Below are 16,021 nucleotides of genomic sequence, written 5' to 3'. Positions count from 1 at the left end.
TACCTTCCATTTCACTACATGCCCTGTAAGCATCAGCATCCTACTCTTTGTCTGTCTGAACTGCTCTAGCTCTTCTGTTTAGACCAGGTCTCTGCAACGACTCTGGAATTAAGGCCCTGATGAGCGGGTGACTAAATCCTTCTAAGTTATTATGGACACTGCTTCGATTCTGTAACTCTTGTGAGATAAAAAATCGTTCTGGTTGTTGTATTCTCCTTTTGCTTCTCTTTAGTTAATTAGACTAGTATGCCTGAAAACAATGATTTGTAGCTATCAAGAACAGGGCTGTAGACAATTGGCTGTTATCTTTTGCAGCCGGGAGGTCACTGTATCTGTTCATGATGACAATATGACCTCGTGAGTAATTTTCTGTCAGCACAGGGTTTGAAGATTCTCTTTAGCTGTAGAAGTTGTACATCGATGGGATCAGGAAGAGGAAGGATGGATCATTTGGAAAAACCAAAGAGAACATTCCAAGACTTGGGGGGCGGGGTGGATCCCACTTAACTCCTCGACAGTGGTTCACAGACTAGCAAAAATTAGTGCAGTGATTCTAAACCTCACTGCACACATTGAAATTGTGATATGCAAACATGCCTCTGGGCACATCCAAATGTATTACCTCTTTGTGCCTCGTGTTTTTCGTGTTTCTATGCATACCTCTGCAGCCTTTAATCTGCAGATATGACAGTGCCATAGTCCACTTAGACTTGGTGCTCACTTGCACCACAGTTGCATAGCAACATGGAGCAGAACGGGCACGAATTGTACCTCTGAAAAAGGAAAACACTTATATCAGAGCTCTAAACATGATTTCAACCCGATGTACTTCCTTCTTCAACTCCGGAGGGAAAGCTTTAGGACAATACCTAAGTATATCAGAATGAATGTGGTCATGGCACCCTAGTGGCCAGACCACAACAGGGTTGAAAATGTTGTATTGAGCTGGAGCCCTCTCAGGGATATCAAACACAGATTGAGTTTTTCCCTTCTATCCTGACATAAGTTTGAGTGACAGGTATCGGGTACTACTATCAAACAGGACCACCCTTTCCCTTTGTTCTTCTCAGCACTTACCTAAGCAAACAATTCTGTGCAATCTTTTATGAAACAATATATGATGGCACATGTCTGTGTAACTGATGTGAATTGTTATCAGTTGTTATCAGTTGTGGCTGAATGCATGTAAGTATGTTGTAACTGTATGATGTGAACATAGCCGAAAGGCAGCAAGTGTGGTACAGTCTCAAAGGCAAAGATACAGTCAACATGTTATTGAAGGGGTAGCAGGGGTTTTAAAAGTGTGAGTGGACTCTTAATGCCAACTGTAATGTAATGCTCTTAAAGAGACGTGTCTTCAGCTATTTTTTAAAATGGAGCAGGTTAGAGGCAGCACAGATGGATTCTGGGATGTTTTTAGAGATACCTGGTTGCCTTAATGGTGAAGCTTGTTGCGTTGGTATTTCTGTGTTGCACTTCTTCATCTCCAGTCTGATGGTCTGCTGGCAGTGAGTATGCTGAGGGCCATGTAATTGTCTGTTACAACCTCTGTGCTCAGGGGGGTCCACACTCATTAAGGATGCCACTGTACGTATACTGCTTTTATGATAAAACACATCACCAGCATATTTGTACTTATGTGAGTTTTTTATCTTTAGTTGTAAAGCAATTCATTCTTCTGGGGTTACTATATCCCAGTACAGGTCGTCAACTCATGATACCTTCATAAGGGCAAATTTCTGTACAGAAATATTGTCTGTTGTTTAAACAACATTCAGGGCTTATTTCGCTTGACATTATAGACATTTTGTAACAAAAATGCAACCACATACCTAGATATTATTAGACCATGTCTTTAATAACCTGATCTTCAAAATGCATAACAATTGTAACCAAATAGAAATTCATGGAAATACTTGTAAATCCAGTACAATCAAGCAAATTCAATGTCCTTCAAAAGCAGTCCATTTCCCCCCTACTTGATTTTAAGTTAAATTCTTAGTGTCCATATCATGGCGATGTGTGATTGGGTTGCCACCTTTCTCACAGAAAAGAACCATCCATCTTGAAGGGCCAGGACATGATAGTGAAATATCAGTTGGTGTAAAATACTCCATATACATTTTTATATATGGCAATGATGCCTTTGTCTATCTCAAACATCAACCATTAATAGGTCAGGCGTTATAAACGCCTACACTTTTATTACGTTTTCATTTTCTATTTGTTACTCTCAGCTTGTATTTCAAAGAGGGGAACAGTGGATTTTAATGCTTATTACACTTTGTTTCCTTTCTGGTAATGAAAATATTGTCTACACTGGAAAAAATACTGCTCAGGTGGCAACCATATGTATGCACCAGAAAGCCAATATTTAATAAATACTATCTCTATTACATGTTTATCTTTCTTCTAATCATTGGCCTCCATGTGTTTGCCTTTAGTCTTTTTCCAAGAATGGCATGGCTGTATATGTATGTCTTCTAGTGACTTGATCTGTTGTGCTTATCAGTTGGAAACCTAGACTTCCTTAGTCTTTCTTCTAATCATTAAAGCTTTTGTGTTTACTTTTAGTCGTCTTTCTATTCTTGCTCTAAGGTTCAATTTAGATAGATTCTCTGACGTCCTCCAACTGTCCACCATAGTTGAAAGTTTCTTAACTATTCTTTAAAAGGACCTCAGTTCCATTTCTCATCTTTTTTATAATCCAAAAGCATCCAATTAGCCATTCAGTTATAACCTCTCCTCCAACAGATCACCCACAATTAATTGATATGTCTTCATTAATTCGGTATTGCAAGCTCACCCAGAATAAAATGTGTATTCTGGGCTAATCTGATGCAAAAATCAGCAATTGTTGAGGAGGTATCCTTTATCTGTTTAAGCATCTCCCAGCATATACTCATATGAGGATGTGAGCTGGCTTTACGCATTTGGATCCAAATAAAGGTTGATATCCTTGCATATCACAGAAGGGCCACCCCAGCCAGCACACTCAAGATTAAGATCATCAATGATAGACAATTCTTCAGTATTAGGGCCACACAATGAACTATATAAAACCACAATGGGGCAGCAGGGACACCTACAACTACCAATGTGACCTTGCTCAAATGACATAGGGGGTTATTACAAGTTTGGAGGTGGTGTTAATCCATCCCAAAAGTGACGGTAAAGTGACGGATATACCACCAGCCGTATTACGAGTCCATTATATCTTATGGAACTCGTAATACGGCTGGTGGTATATCCATCACTTTACCGTCACTTTTGGGACGGATTAACACCTCCTCCAAAGTTGTAATAACCCCCATAGTGTTTTAACAGTGTGATGCTGAGTGCCCCATTTATGTGTAAGAGTAGCTATCACTATCCAATGTGTAGAAATCTCCTGCATAATGGCAACCAGCTGCTTAAAACCAATCTCACAAAGAAATGACCACTCATTTTGAGAAATGTCAGTTACATGTGTGTATGTAATATCAGGGCACAAAGACGTAATGTTGGCTGTAATTAATCTAGGCATAGCCCTTCTATCCAACCCATTCACATTCCATGTTACGGAAACTGGCCACACACCATTCGTCTGCCATCAGGGACTGAGTAGCATATCCCCCACCCAAACCTTTCTCTTCTGTCTGGCTGCAGAGCTTTACTCAGGCTACATTTCCTAGTGCCCCACCTCTGGCTCTGTAGTGCATGAACCACTTGACAGGGCCCAAGCAGGGGCCTTCATAATACAGAAGGGGGGCCTTATTTTACATGTGAGAGAAGGCCCCCTCGGCTCCGTCAGATCAGCCTTGAAGAATTAAAATAACAAAAAAAACGAAATTTCAAAAGGTTGCGTAGAGAGGCTGGCAGAGATCTATCATAAAAAGAACAATACACTAAGGCCCTCATTTACAGGGATTTGGTGTAGGGCAATGCAGCAAGTCACCTTGCTGCACTGCACTACACCAGAGTGAAAGGGCAGGAATGCACCATATTTATGCAATACAGTACATTCCTGTCATATACCCCGCACTGGTGCCATTTTGGCAGTCTAGCGCCAATGCAGGCACCCTTGCACCATGGTGGAAGAGTGATTGTGTTTTTGGCAGGATTGTGTTTTTTGTGCAGGAAGGAACACCTTCCTGCACAGAACAATTCTGAGAGTAATTTTCAATGTTTTATGTGTGCTACAGACTGCAGCGCACATAGAAAGAGAAAAAAACGAGGAGAAATGAAAATATTTCTCCTTGTTATGCCTCACTTCACGAGGTGTAAGGTTTTGGCGCATCCCCAGGTTTAAATGCTTTTGTAAATCTGGAGAAGCATAAAAATCCATTGGTGTTGTGCGCGGCCTTCCCTTACTCCATATTCATGATGCCATTCAAAGCCATGCAAAGTGGCTTAGGGTGGCCTCATAAATATGATTTTGTAGTCTGCGCTCCCAGAGCATCACAAAAAGTGATACTCCAGTGGCGCAAAGGGCTCATAAATATGCTTCCAAAAGTAACTGCCATTTTAAGGCTTCGAGGTGAGGTGGGCATGGGGCAAATAACCATCCTCCTCCATAGGAGCTTTCTTCCTGCTGCTTCTCCAATTCACAGGGCAGGGCCTCAGAGCTGAGTACAGGGGAAAGGGCCATGGAATTCATTTAGAGGCTGCCAAGGGTCGCAGCTGTGTCCCCTGGCTTACTCCTTGCAACCCCTGTCATTGGTTTTGTGACTCCTAGTCTCAGAGGTGTCAAAATCAGTAAATGCAACACAGAGGCAGCTCGTTCTTACAGGCGTCGTTTGGGGCTCCACTCTCCTTGTTTTCTGTCAATTTGTTATGACACTAATAGTGAGTAATATTACATTATTCACTACTAGTGTAATATAATGGATTATATTACTATTTATTTTCTGGAATACGGCATTCCCTGGCAGCTGAGATAAGTAAAAAATGCTTTTAAATGTAGGCTGTGTACATGCTTGGGGTGAGACTATGTTTATGTGTGAATGTGTGTGTGTATGTGTAAGCATGTGGTTGTGAGTGAAAATGATGGTCAAAAGTCACTTTCACTACCCTTGGCGTTTTGATGACTTGCCGGGGCCCAAAGGTAGGGCAGCCCAGCCTGCCCTTGAGTGGGCCATTCATGCTCCTCACAAGCTGAGTTGCTTTGTAAGTGGATAATTGTTGTGTCAGTAATCCAGTTACAAAGAAGCTCAGCTCAAGATAAATCAAGCGGAGGATACAAGGTAGAGCCATAAGGCTGTGTGTGTGTGAAATCGAATAAGGTGGCTGGTAGTAGGCAGGTTGAGCTGTAGGTCAGGCATGGAAACAACAGAAAGGTTAGGCAGGCAAACATCCCCGTATGCAACAGAGAGCCATGACATCAACCCAGCAATAGTGGGAGAAGGTGAGAAGTGGCCTTGGGCGGCAGCAGAAGCTGCAAATCTCAAAGGGAGGGGCGGGCATGGGAGAGTGAGGGAGGGTGAGGGGGGAGGAATACATTTTTGTTTGAAAACATATCTCTTCTCGTCGCTGCCGCCTCGCTCCTCTTCTTCTGATGTCCCAGCATTCACTGGGACACCAGCGGAGGATCTCCAGCAACCCAGGTACTGCTTTCATGCTAGGTTCAGGATTGGTCTGAGCAGCTTGGGCTGCCGCTCAGACACTGCCCTGGGGTCTGTGCAGTTTCTCTAGCCTGGCTCTTCAAAAGCCAGGTTGGAGAAGCCTAACTGCACATGTGTGTTTGGACTGCCTAGGACAGCTGGACAAATACACATGCACACTTATGTGCACTCTCTTCTCCTCCCCACTCCCGCCTCCCATGGCCCAGCCCACCCCTCCCTTCACATGCTGCTGGCTGAGCTAGAAGCTGAAAGATAAAATGATAAAGAAATATAATTTTATTTTTCAGCTCCTGGCTTAGTCAGGGTGGCGACGCTCCTTCGCCATTGTGAAGGAGGCACCCCTGCATGTATGGCTTGCAAACATGACCCTTGCATTCTGGTGTGAACCCTCAAAAGGCGCATTACAGGCAAGGTATGGTGGCACACTATAAACTGTATAAACAGATCTCTCCAATATGTTGAGAGGGGCACCTCACTTTTCAATCTATGTGTACAATTTAATAAAAAAATCCTTACTTTTATAAATCACTGCAGTTTAAGATATGCAAGTGTATTTATATCTAATGTGAAAATCAGCTTTGTTTGTGAATATATGCGTCAACATTTACTGATGACGCAATAATATGATTTAGGCTTGAATGTTTCTGGTTGGTGTTAGAGTTGATAAGAGGATTGGGAACAAGGGGCCCTCTAACAAAGTGTAGAGGTGACAGCAAAGGTTGACCGTGGTATCCTGAATAGGTGCAGTCAGTGTCTGGCAAATAAAAACCCAGCTTCTTGGAGTGGAGTGGCAAAACAGCTTAAAGAACACGTATAAAAATACAGCTTTTAGCTCATGGCTTAAGTTGTACTTTGCGTACTTGTGAGTCATATTAAGGCCATCGCTGGTTTCAAAACGTGCATAACATGCAGTCGTTGCTCGCGGAGCGCGGAAAGGGCAGGGCAGCGCATGGGGGAGGGGGGAATAAACATTTAATTAATAATTAAAAAACACACTTGCCTTGATCGCCACACTGCTCCATCCACTCCTCTCCTGCAGGCACAGGCTTCCAGCCTGCCCTGTGTCAAACCTGACATTGCTCCAAGCAGCGTTAGGATTGTCTGGGAGTGCCCAGGTAGGCACAGCAAGAGCGTTATATATCCTCAACCTACAGATGATAATGCAATTCTTCATCCCCATTCAGACCCCTCGGGCTTTTAGTTTTGAGCTGTATTATGAACCGTGACTCCAAACGTCTCAGTTGTAACTCTCTATCTCCTCCCCTTTTATTGCTCTCTACACTTGCAATACCAAAAAATCTCATGTCTGTCCATTTAGCTCCATCATGAGTCATAAGGTGTTTTGCAATAGCATAGGTTGTATCCTTATTTTGCACGGCTCTAATGTGTTCCAAAATGCGTTTTTTCAAAGGACAAATTGTACTGCCCCATGGGGATGAAGAATTGCATTATCATCTGTAGGTTGAGGATATATAACGCTCTTGCTAACAGTTATTACATAAGATTACCTGTGGATGCGTGGATAGAGGACATTTATAGATAAATATCAAGGAGAAAATGAGGTAAATTTAGCAGGTATATGAGAAAGTATGAAAACAATAATAGATAAGTGCACCAATCTATTATCAGGTACATATAGCAACCACATAGGTAATTGTATTAAGCAAGGTTAATAGTACCAACAAAATAGAAATGGACATAATGATTGTTGTGAATAGTGATATTCTTTGCACATATTCATTTAGACAATTTGTGTAGCGTAGGGCACGTTCTGTGGTGGTGGGGAGCTTGGTTTTTAATGCACAACATTTAATTTATTTTTAATAGACTACATGTCCCACAATGCACCAATAGGGGTCATAGGAGAGACACTATAAATAGGGGACATGGAGATAGGACTAAGTTACTGTGATCAAGACCAGTAGGTCGAAACGCGTCAGTGGTGAAGGATGGTGATTTAATCCTGACTGCAATAAAAAGAAATAATTTCCTCCTGGAGTGCGGTGGTGAAGTTGCTTGCAACTGTTTGTTTTTAGATATATATATATATATATATATACACAAGTTTTCAAGGAAGCTGAAATTAAAAAGGTACTTTGCATCAAAAAATCTATACAAGAAATTGGAATCTAAGGGTGAAACACAATCGATATCTCCCATAAATATTGGTGAGATGGAATATCTCAGAAGCCTTATAGAACTGGAAAGAGAGTCCAAAGATAATAATGACATGATAAATGAACAAAGTTTATCTGATCAAGAACTATGCCATGCAATTGGTATCACAACAGATGATACAGTATCTAGTGGATGCAAACCAAAATCGCGATTTTGCCTTCAACTTCCCATGGGAAATAAGGTAGATCTATTTCAAGAAGTGATGGTAGAAGGATTGATGAGAATTGCTCGGGATACAAATAAAAGCAAAAACAAGCAGACTAACATGACGCTAGAGGATTAGGAAGCATTAAAAGAATTGAGAAATTATGACACCATCATCATCAAAGCGTCTGATAAGGGAGGTAACATTGTGATCTTGGATCGCATGAAATATATTAAGCAGGCAATGAGTCAACTCAATGATAAAACAAGCTATATCAAACTAAGCACTAATCCCATGGCTGAGAATATGATGGAGTATCATGGCAAATTAAAAAGCTGGCAAGATGTGGGTCTTCTTGAGGAAGAAGAAGTAAAGTACTTAAGGATAGTCGATCCCATAATTCCAACGATATATTTCTTGCCAAAAATACATAAGAACAAAATAACCCCTCCCCCAGGAAGATCAATAGTAGGCTCCATAGGATCATTATTAGAAAACACCTCAGGATTTGTGGATAGATTTTTGTTTCCTTATGTTCCAAACCTTCCGTCTTATTTGAGAGACTCTATGGATTTTCTTAATTAAATCAATAACATCCCTTGGAAGAAGGAATATATTATGGCCACAATTGATGTAGTTTCTCTTTATACTTCCATAAGACATGAGGATGGTCTTGAGGCTAGTAAATATTTTCGAAGAGCAAGATCTATCGGTTTATTACAACATACAGAGATGATTTTGGAGATGTTGCACTATTGTTTAGCTCATAACATTTTCCTCTTTGATGGTCAATATTACTTACAAAAGAGAGGAACAGCGATGGGTACTTCCTTTGCGCCAACATATGCTAATCTTGTGTTATGGGTTGGTGGGAAGCAGAAACAATTTGGTGTGAAGATAACCAAGAAAGTTTAGAGCATGTGGTATTATGGGTCTGGTACATTGATGATCTGTTCTTGATTTGGGAGGGAGAACAAGAAGCATTAGAGAAATTCATCATATCTTTTAATGATAACCCACAACAGTTAATATTTACATATGAAATCAGTACAACAAAAATAACTTATTTGTATGTAGATGTGTATATAAAGGAGAATATGATATGCACACAGACGTATAGAAAAGCTACAAGTGTAAATAGTCTATTGCATGCCAACAGTGGCCATCCTCGAGCTCTCAAATGGAGTATACCATATGGTGAATTTTTTAGGGTAAGGCGGAATTATTCAGATGACTCCGCCTGTGAAAGACAATTGGAAGATACGTACATGTGCTTCACACAGAGAGGATATCCAGATATTGTCTTAAAGGATGCAATGATGAAGGTGAGAAAACGCAAACAAATTGAACTCTTCATGCCAAAAAACAAGAATACTTCAGTGATTTCTGAAGAATGTGAGATCAGATATATTATGAGGTTTTATACTGCCAGTCCTGGGGTTAAAAAACTGTTGAATAAAAATTGGAGTTTATTGCAATTGGATGAGACACTGAAAAGGATATTACCAGCTTACCCACAAGTCACGTATAAAAAAGCACTTTCCTTAGGAGAACATTTGTTTAGTAGTTTCGTGGCTCCACTGAAGAAACATATTTCGAACTGGTTAGACCAGAACAAATTTGGATTTTGGAAATGTGGGAAATGCAAAGCATGTTCCATTGAAAAAAATACTTCGACCTTTCAGACGTACAATGGAAAGATCATGAAAATTAGGGAAAGAATTACTTGTGAGACAGCATTTGTAATTTATGTATTGGAATGCAGATGTGGCAAAAAATATGTGGGAAGTGCAGTAAACAAATTAAAGCTTCGGATACTCCAACATTTAAGAGCAATCAACAATAAAGATATGACATACTCAATGGCAAAGCACGTTTGGGAACAACACAATGGAGAATACACAGGACTACAACATTATGGGATACAACGTATCAATCTCAACCCCACAGGTGGAAATCAAGAACAACATTTGTGGAGAACTGAATCAAGATGGATTATCCTGATTGGAACTGAGAGCCCCTGGGGTTTGAATGCAGATGCAGAGTTACATATTCATCTGTAACATTAGATCCCACGAAGGTTATTCAATATTGAAAGTTATTTACATGTCTATATGAGTAAAATCTGATAGAGAGAAGATAGCAAAATAAGATGAATAGGTATTCTCTGTAAGAATAAACTTTTCGATAATTATCAGCAACATATAGAATTAATTGAAAAGTATATGCACTTTACAGGGCATTTGATTGGTATAAAACGTTTTAGGGTAAAGCACAGGCACTGCATAGGGTATTTTCCTTTTAACATTTTTTCTGAGCCATCAAAATCCTTTCAGTCATCATTTTATTTGACCAAAAGCAATCTGTGAAATGAATTTTAACATCAAAAGAGAAGAAACTGGTCAGTATATTTTAGAAATTAATGGTTTCTAATGCATTGTAGTTAGTGTGAGTTATTGGAGTGTTATATTTCATGAAATTAACTTTAAACATTCTTTAGATAACAATGCACCTGCACCTTTGATAAATACTTTATCATAATAGTATGATTGTAAAGATATCCAGCACTGCACACATTCAATATATAGTGATATTACATTTTTGAAATCTTGGATTTTATTTGTGTACAGTTGATTATAAATATCTTTCTATAAAGATACAATGTAACTATATTACAACATGGGTCAGTGATATGAATGTCAATCAATTCACTCCAAATATTCCTTAGATGACATATAAGTTAAAATTCGGTAGAGGCAAAATGATGACTGATAGGATATGCCAGTCCTTGATATTTTGAAATGGATATGGGACATATCTATAAATGAGGCAATGAATAATTAGTATATGGTTACAACAATGCAATCATTATTGGGTAATAATAGATATAATCACTAAAGGGTACTTTACCAGGTGGAATAATATCATTAAAATGCTCCTTATATTATATGAATGATAATGTAGTTTAATGTAACAAGCATAGATCCTATTAGTATTCTCACCAAGGTACTATAAATAATGAAATAAAGCAACAAAAAGAACATTGTAAAATCAAGACTGGATCAACAACACTCCAATGGTTATGGAGCATGGGTGTGAAGTAGGAGGGCTTCTTTTTCTGTATATAAAAGGGCACTCTATCACGATGAACTCTATGGTCTGTTGAAGGCTACGGTCAAACGTGTTACCATGTTTATGAGCACTGAGCACTTTAGAACTTAATAACTGGAACAATAAGGATTTTGAATCTCATCCTGGTGGTGCCGCCTTATTTCTCTGTCTTGGATTGGAATTTTCAACCAGCCTCGGGCAAGAGAAGCTCCTGGAGGGGAGAAACAAATGGTAATATATATATATATATATATATATATATATATATATATATATATATATATATATATATATATATATATATATATTGGCAAGTCTTGATATTATACGGAAGAATTCCTTACTGCATTTGCTTGAAGTTCAGTTGAGAATTTTCCTCAGAGAGCCAATAGCCAGGTGCTGGAGAAGGAAAGAAATGCAGCTTCTCTAAAAGGGAAAACAATCCCTGGTGTGCACCCCGTACCAAGAAAAAAGGATTAACTACTCAATACTGAAAGAATTCTCAATGAAGCCAAGCACCACAGGAACACTGCTCATTATCCTCAAGATGACAGTTGAAGTGCACGGCTCCCTGAGAGGAACAGCTGGAGGGAAGCTACAGCACAAGACTAAAGTAGAAACACTAGAGCGCTGACCTCACAAAGATCTGCGGCCACCATCTTGAGTGGCAATTAAACCTGAGGAGGCTAGTTCTAGGAACAGCCTTCGCAAGAGCCACCGGGAGTGAGGACGCCGCTGCAACCAACGTGGGTACAGAGAAAAGGGGAATCGCTTTTGCTGAGGGAAAAACCTGACAATGCTGGCAACGGTTTTCCTGACACCTGGCTCAAGACCCACTAGAGTGGGGTATGCAACCCTTTGTGTGGGGACAGAACACAGCCCTTTCAAGTGTAAGTGTCTGCATCCATCATGCTTAGGATGACCGATCAACATGCAGATGGCCACTCAGTCAAATCTTACCTTCCTTTGTGCGTGGCTATCCAGAGGGAATGCACAAAGCCAGCTGTCACCCATCCCAGACATGTTTTGTAGACAGACAGAAGGCAGCAGATGTTTAAAGTAAGAAAGTGCCAACTTTCTAAAAGTGGCATTTTCAGAACTACAATGCAAAATCGAACTTCCCATAAGTTGTGATTTCAAATTGTGATTCCAGAGATCTCAAACTGGAGGGTCCCATCTCTTCCCAATTGGAGATTACAGTTATAAAATGTAATCCCAATTTTATCCTATGGGAGAGATAGGCCTTGCAGTATTGAACAATGAATTTAAGAGTATCTCATTACCAGTACAAGTAAAACTTTAAAGTACATGTCCTGCTTGTTAAATACACTGCACCATGCCCATTGGCCTACCTTAGGGGTGATCTATATGCAATAAAAATAAGGGTTTGGGCCCAGCTAGTAGGTTAACTTACCAGGTCAACATGGCAGTTTTAAACTGCATACACAGACACTGCAGTGGCAGGTCAGGAACATGTTTAAAGTGCTACTTAAGAGGGTGGTACAATAAGTGTTACAGGCCCACTAGTTGCATTTAATTTACATTCCCTTGGCACATGTAATGCACGTTACTAGGGACATATAGGAAATTAAATATGCCTATTGTGGATTAGTCAATGTAACCATGTAACCATGTTTTAAGCATAGAGCACTTGCAGTTTAGCCATGTTTAGCAGTGGTAAAGTGCCCAGATTCCTAGAGCCAACAAAAATGAATTCAGCAAAAAATGGTGGGAAACGTCAAACATTCTGAGGATCACCCTGTAGAAAGGGCCAAGTCCAACAAAACTAGACACAACATGACATGAACATTCAACACAGCTGAAATAGTCTACATGCTTGGCTCTTATGGAACTACAACTGGTGCATGCCACATTGATATGCCCTACTCATCCAACAGAATACTTTATACAGGGTATACCACTTATATCCCACAGCTCATTTTTATCATATCATAGTCAGCTATTATGAGGTTGAATTCCAACAGCACAAGTATCTATACACATAGTGCACCATCAATAAACAATACATTATCCAGATCTACAATTCACTAGTGAAACAATTACACTAGACCAACATGACTTTTTAATAAGCAATCCCAGATTACATTAGCACTTCAACAATGTACATTTGGGAGAAGTGCACTATACAAACCTTGGTAACATAACAGAGCATAAAATAACCTCATGAATTGGTATGGCATGGTCTCTGTACACAGGCAGATCAAGCTCTTTTGAGACATCAGTAGTCCAGCATAGAGTAGAGCTTGTCGAGCTGATATTAAGGACCAGAAGGAACATTGCAAGCTCACAGCTTTAACAGGTACAGCAGGAGTGGGGTTCTTTATGGCTCTTATTTATCTGCAACATGGCAGATAAAAACTCATAAATAGTGCTAAAAGGAAGAAATAAAAATGGGCTGATCGATAAGGGAAAAACTGATGGGCAAGTGGATGCATGAGTGAATGAAAGGATTGATGGATAAGTAGGTGAAAGGATGGTTAGAGGAAAGGATGGATGGGTGCGTGGGTAAAATGGTGGATGGGTAGGTGAAAGAATGGATGGATGAGTGGGTAAGAGGATGGGTAGATGGGTGGAAGAAAGGACGATAGGGTAATGAAACTCTCAGAGGATGAATGGATTGAAAGGATGGCTGAGTAAATGGAAATCTGAGAGAATAGATGGATGGATGGGTTGATGGATGGATAGCTAACTAAATGGAAATCAGAAAGAATGGCTGGATGGAAGGATGGATGTTGAGTGGGTGAAAGTATGGCAGGATAAATAGAAACACTGGAGGGAGGGTCGACGGATGGGTCAAAGGATGGAAGAGTAAATGGCAATCTACACGGATGGAGGGATGGATGGACAGTGTAGTAAATCTGAATGCATGGTTATATGGCAAAGTAAATAGAAATCTGAGAGGATGGCTATATAAATGGATGGACAACAGGACCATTTAATGGATGTAAGGCATTATTGATGGATGGGTTAGTCAAATGATGGATGAATGGATGGATGGATCGAAGGCAAGTGGTTGAAAGTGTGAAAGGATGGACAGATGCTTGGATGGAAGCTACAACTGAGCTCTTCTAGGGAGGTTCAGACTCACCTGCTTCACGTACTTGGTGACATTAGAGCTATGGTTAAAAGTGGGGGAGTATTTTAATCTTCTGGGTACTCTCTTGAGGAAGAGTGAAATGTATTGCTGAATTGATATCTTATATCTCCTTGATATTCTATGTAATTCAATTTGTCCCACTTTCTTTCTCCTTACAGGATGGATGATATTCAGCTGTGCAAAGAAATTACTCGATTAAAGAAAGAGCTGCAGAAACTAGTCTCAGTTCCAGGTGAGATGGGAAAATGGGTGCTTGTAAAACTAGTGTAACTGGTTCTATTTCCTCCTCCTTTTTCACATTAATAGCCATTCGTTTTCCAGGTATGTTACTAATCAAGAGACAAACACTAGTGATCGGAGAACACTGCCAGCCCAAGACATCACTAGCAACCAGGAAACATTGAAGCCCTTAGCAATTCATAGCTAAAATCTGACTATCATGAGCCACTGCTACCTGATAAAACCTACTAACTATGGGACAGTGCTACTCACAGCCAGTCACTCACAGTCAGAAGACAGTATAGTATCAGTGTATAGCCCATCACTGACAACCATCTGCCTGCTGATAGTCCTAAAACCAGGAGACATTGTTAATCGGTATATCAAAAGTAACAACCAGATCCGAGGGGCCTACATTCTTACAACAAGTAGACTCTCAGCGTAGAGTCCAACACTGGCAATAAGAACATACTGGTATCCAGTAGGCAAACACAAACAGGCAGGAGACACTGGCAACTAAGAGTCAAGGTTAAACACCATGAAACATTGGTTTCTCTCATTTAGAGATGGGTGGGCCGCAATGTTTCCATCAACTCTGTCCTAGTTTGGGAGCTTGATTCTGAAAAACAAAAGACGTTTAAAAGTTTGGTGGACAGCCATTCTTTCCTGCCTCTTCACCACCTCTCTTGGTGACATTATCGCCTATTTGGATTTCTTCTATTACCTCTTTGCCAGTGACGAACATATCTTTTCCTTCACTACCTAACAAACTCATGCAGTGCACGCCAATGGACTTTCACATTTGATGCCACATGTCAAAGGATTGTTTAACTCTTACCTTCCTAACACTGACATCATATCCTTTTCCTCCCCCACTACACCCAAAAAGCATTCTACCACTTTTTTTGCAGACTCCATTTTTGATTGTCCTTTGTATGTAACTTCTAAGATCAATCTTATAAAGAAATAATGGTGATCCACCTCCCTTTGTTATCACAATCAGCATGTCTGCTCACAACGACGCATTCAAAAGCCATACGTTTCACCTTCATGTCATCTTCAGTGCAACCAAGATCCTAGTTAATGTAGCTGCCTTAGCAAACTGACATATTGCAACGCCCTCCTCTTTTGTCTTCCCTGCTACTTCTTCCCAGTGCTGTTCTTCCTCTTCCAAAATTAATCTCCTACTTGGTTGTACTACTGAATATCGAGGCCAAGAAAATCAAGATGCAAAAATTTAATTGACAAAATATCAATGACCAAAATATCGAATGGTAAGTGCATATTGAGGAAATATAGATTTACTGTTCCTAACTCCACATTTGCATGCTATTAATATATATATATATATATATATATATATATATATATATATATATATATATATATATTATCGATGTACATTTACGTATAGGTATAGAAAAACCTTACTTACCTTACTTACCTTTATCCTCAATACTTGTGTACTTTAATATTCTAGCTTTGATATTCAGGGGGCATACCTACCCGCTTAAGGTCTGAAACTGTGTGGATCTATGTATGCAACATATCCTCCTCAGGAGCGTATCTTACTCAGTAAGATTGGGGGGAGGAAGCTTCAGACTTTCCAGCAATCACACCAGCCTATCCTGTTAAATACATAATACA

At 39.9% G+C, this 16,021-nt stretch overlaps 1 protein-coding gene across 4 annotated transcripts in view; it reads left to right on the top strand.

Annotated features, from left to right (window-relative positions):
• Positions 1 to 16,021, top strand: part of LOC138246083 (bMERB domain-containing protein 1-like) — a 340,342-nt gene that overhangs the window by 159,259 nt on the left and 165,062 nt on the right. For all 4 annotated transcript variants that reach the window (XM_069200306.1, XM_069200307.1, XM_069200303.1 and 1 more), the window contains exon 3: positions 14,314 to 14,387. In XM_069200306.1, the coding sequence (XP_069056407.1) occupies positions 14,314 to 14,387 (74 nt within the window). The remainder of the gene's footprint in view (positions 1 to 14,313; positions 14,388 to 16,021) is intronic.

Source organism: Pleurodeles waltl, chromosome 7, assembly GCF_031143425.1.
Source record: "Pleurodeles waltl isolate 20211129_DDA chromosome 7, aPleWal1.hap1.20221129, whole genome shotgun sequence".
Taxonomy (NCBI): Eukaryota; Metazoa; Chordata; class Amphibia; order Caudata; family Salamandridae; genus Pleurodeles; species Pleurodeles waltl.
This window is presented reverse-complemented; position numbering and strand designations above follow the sequence as displayed.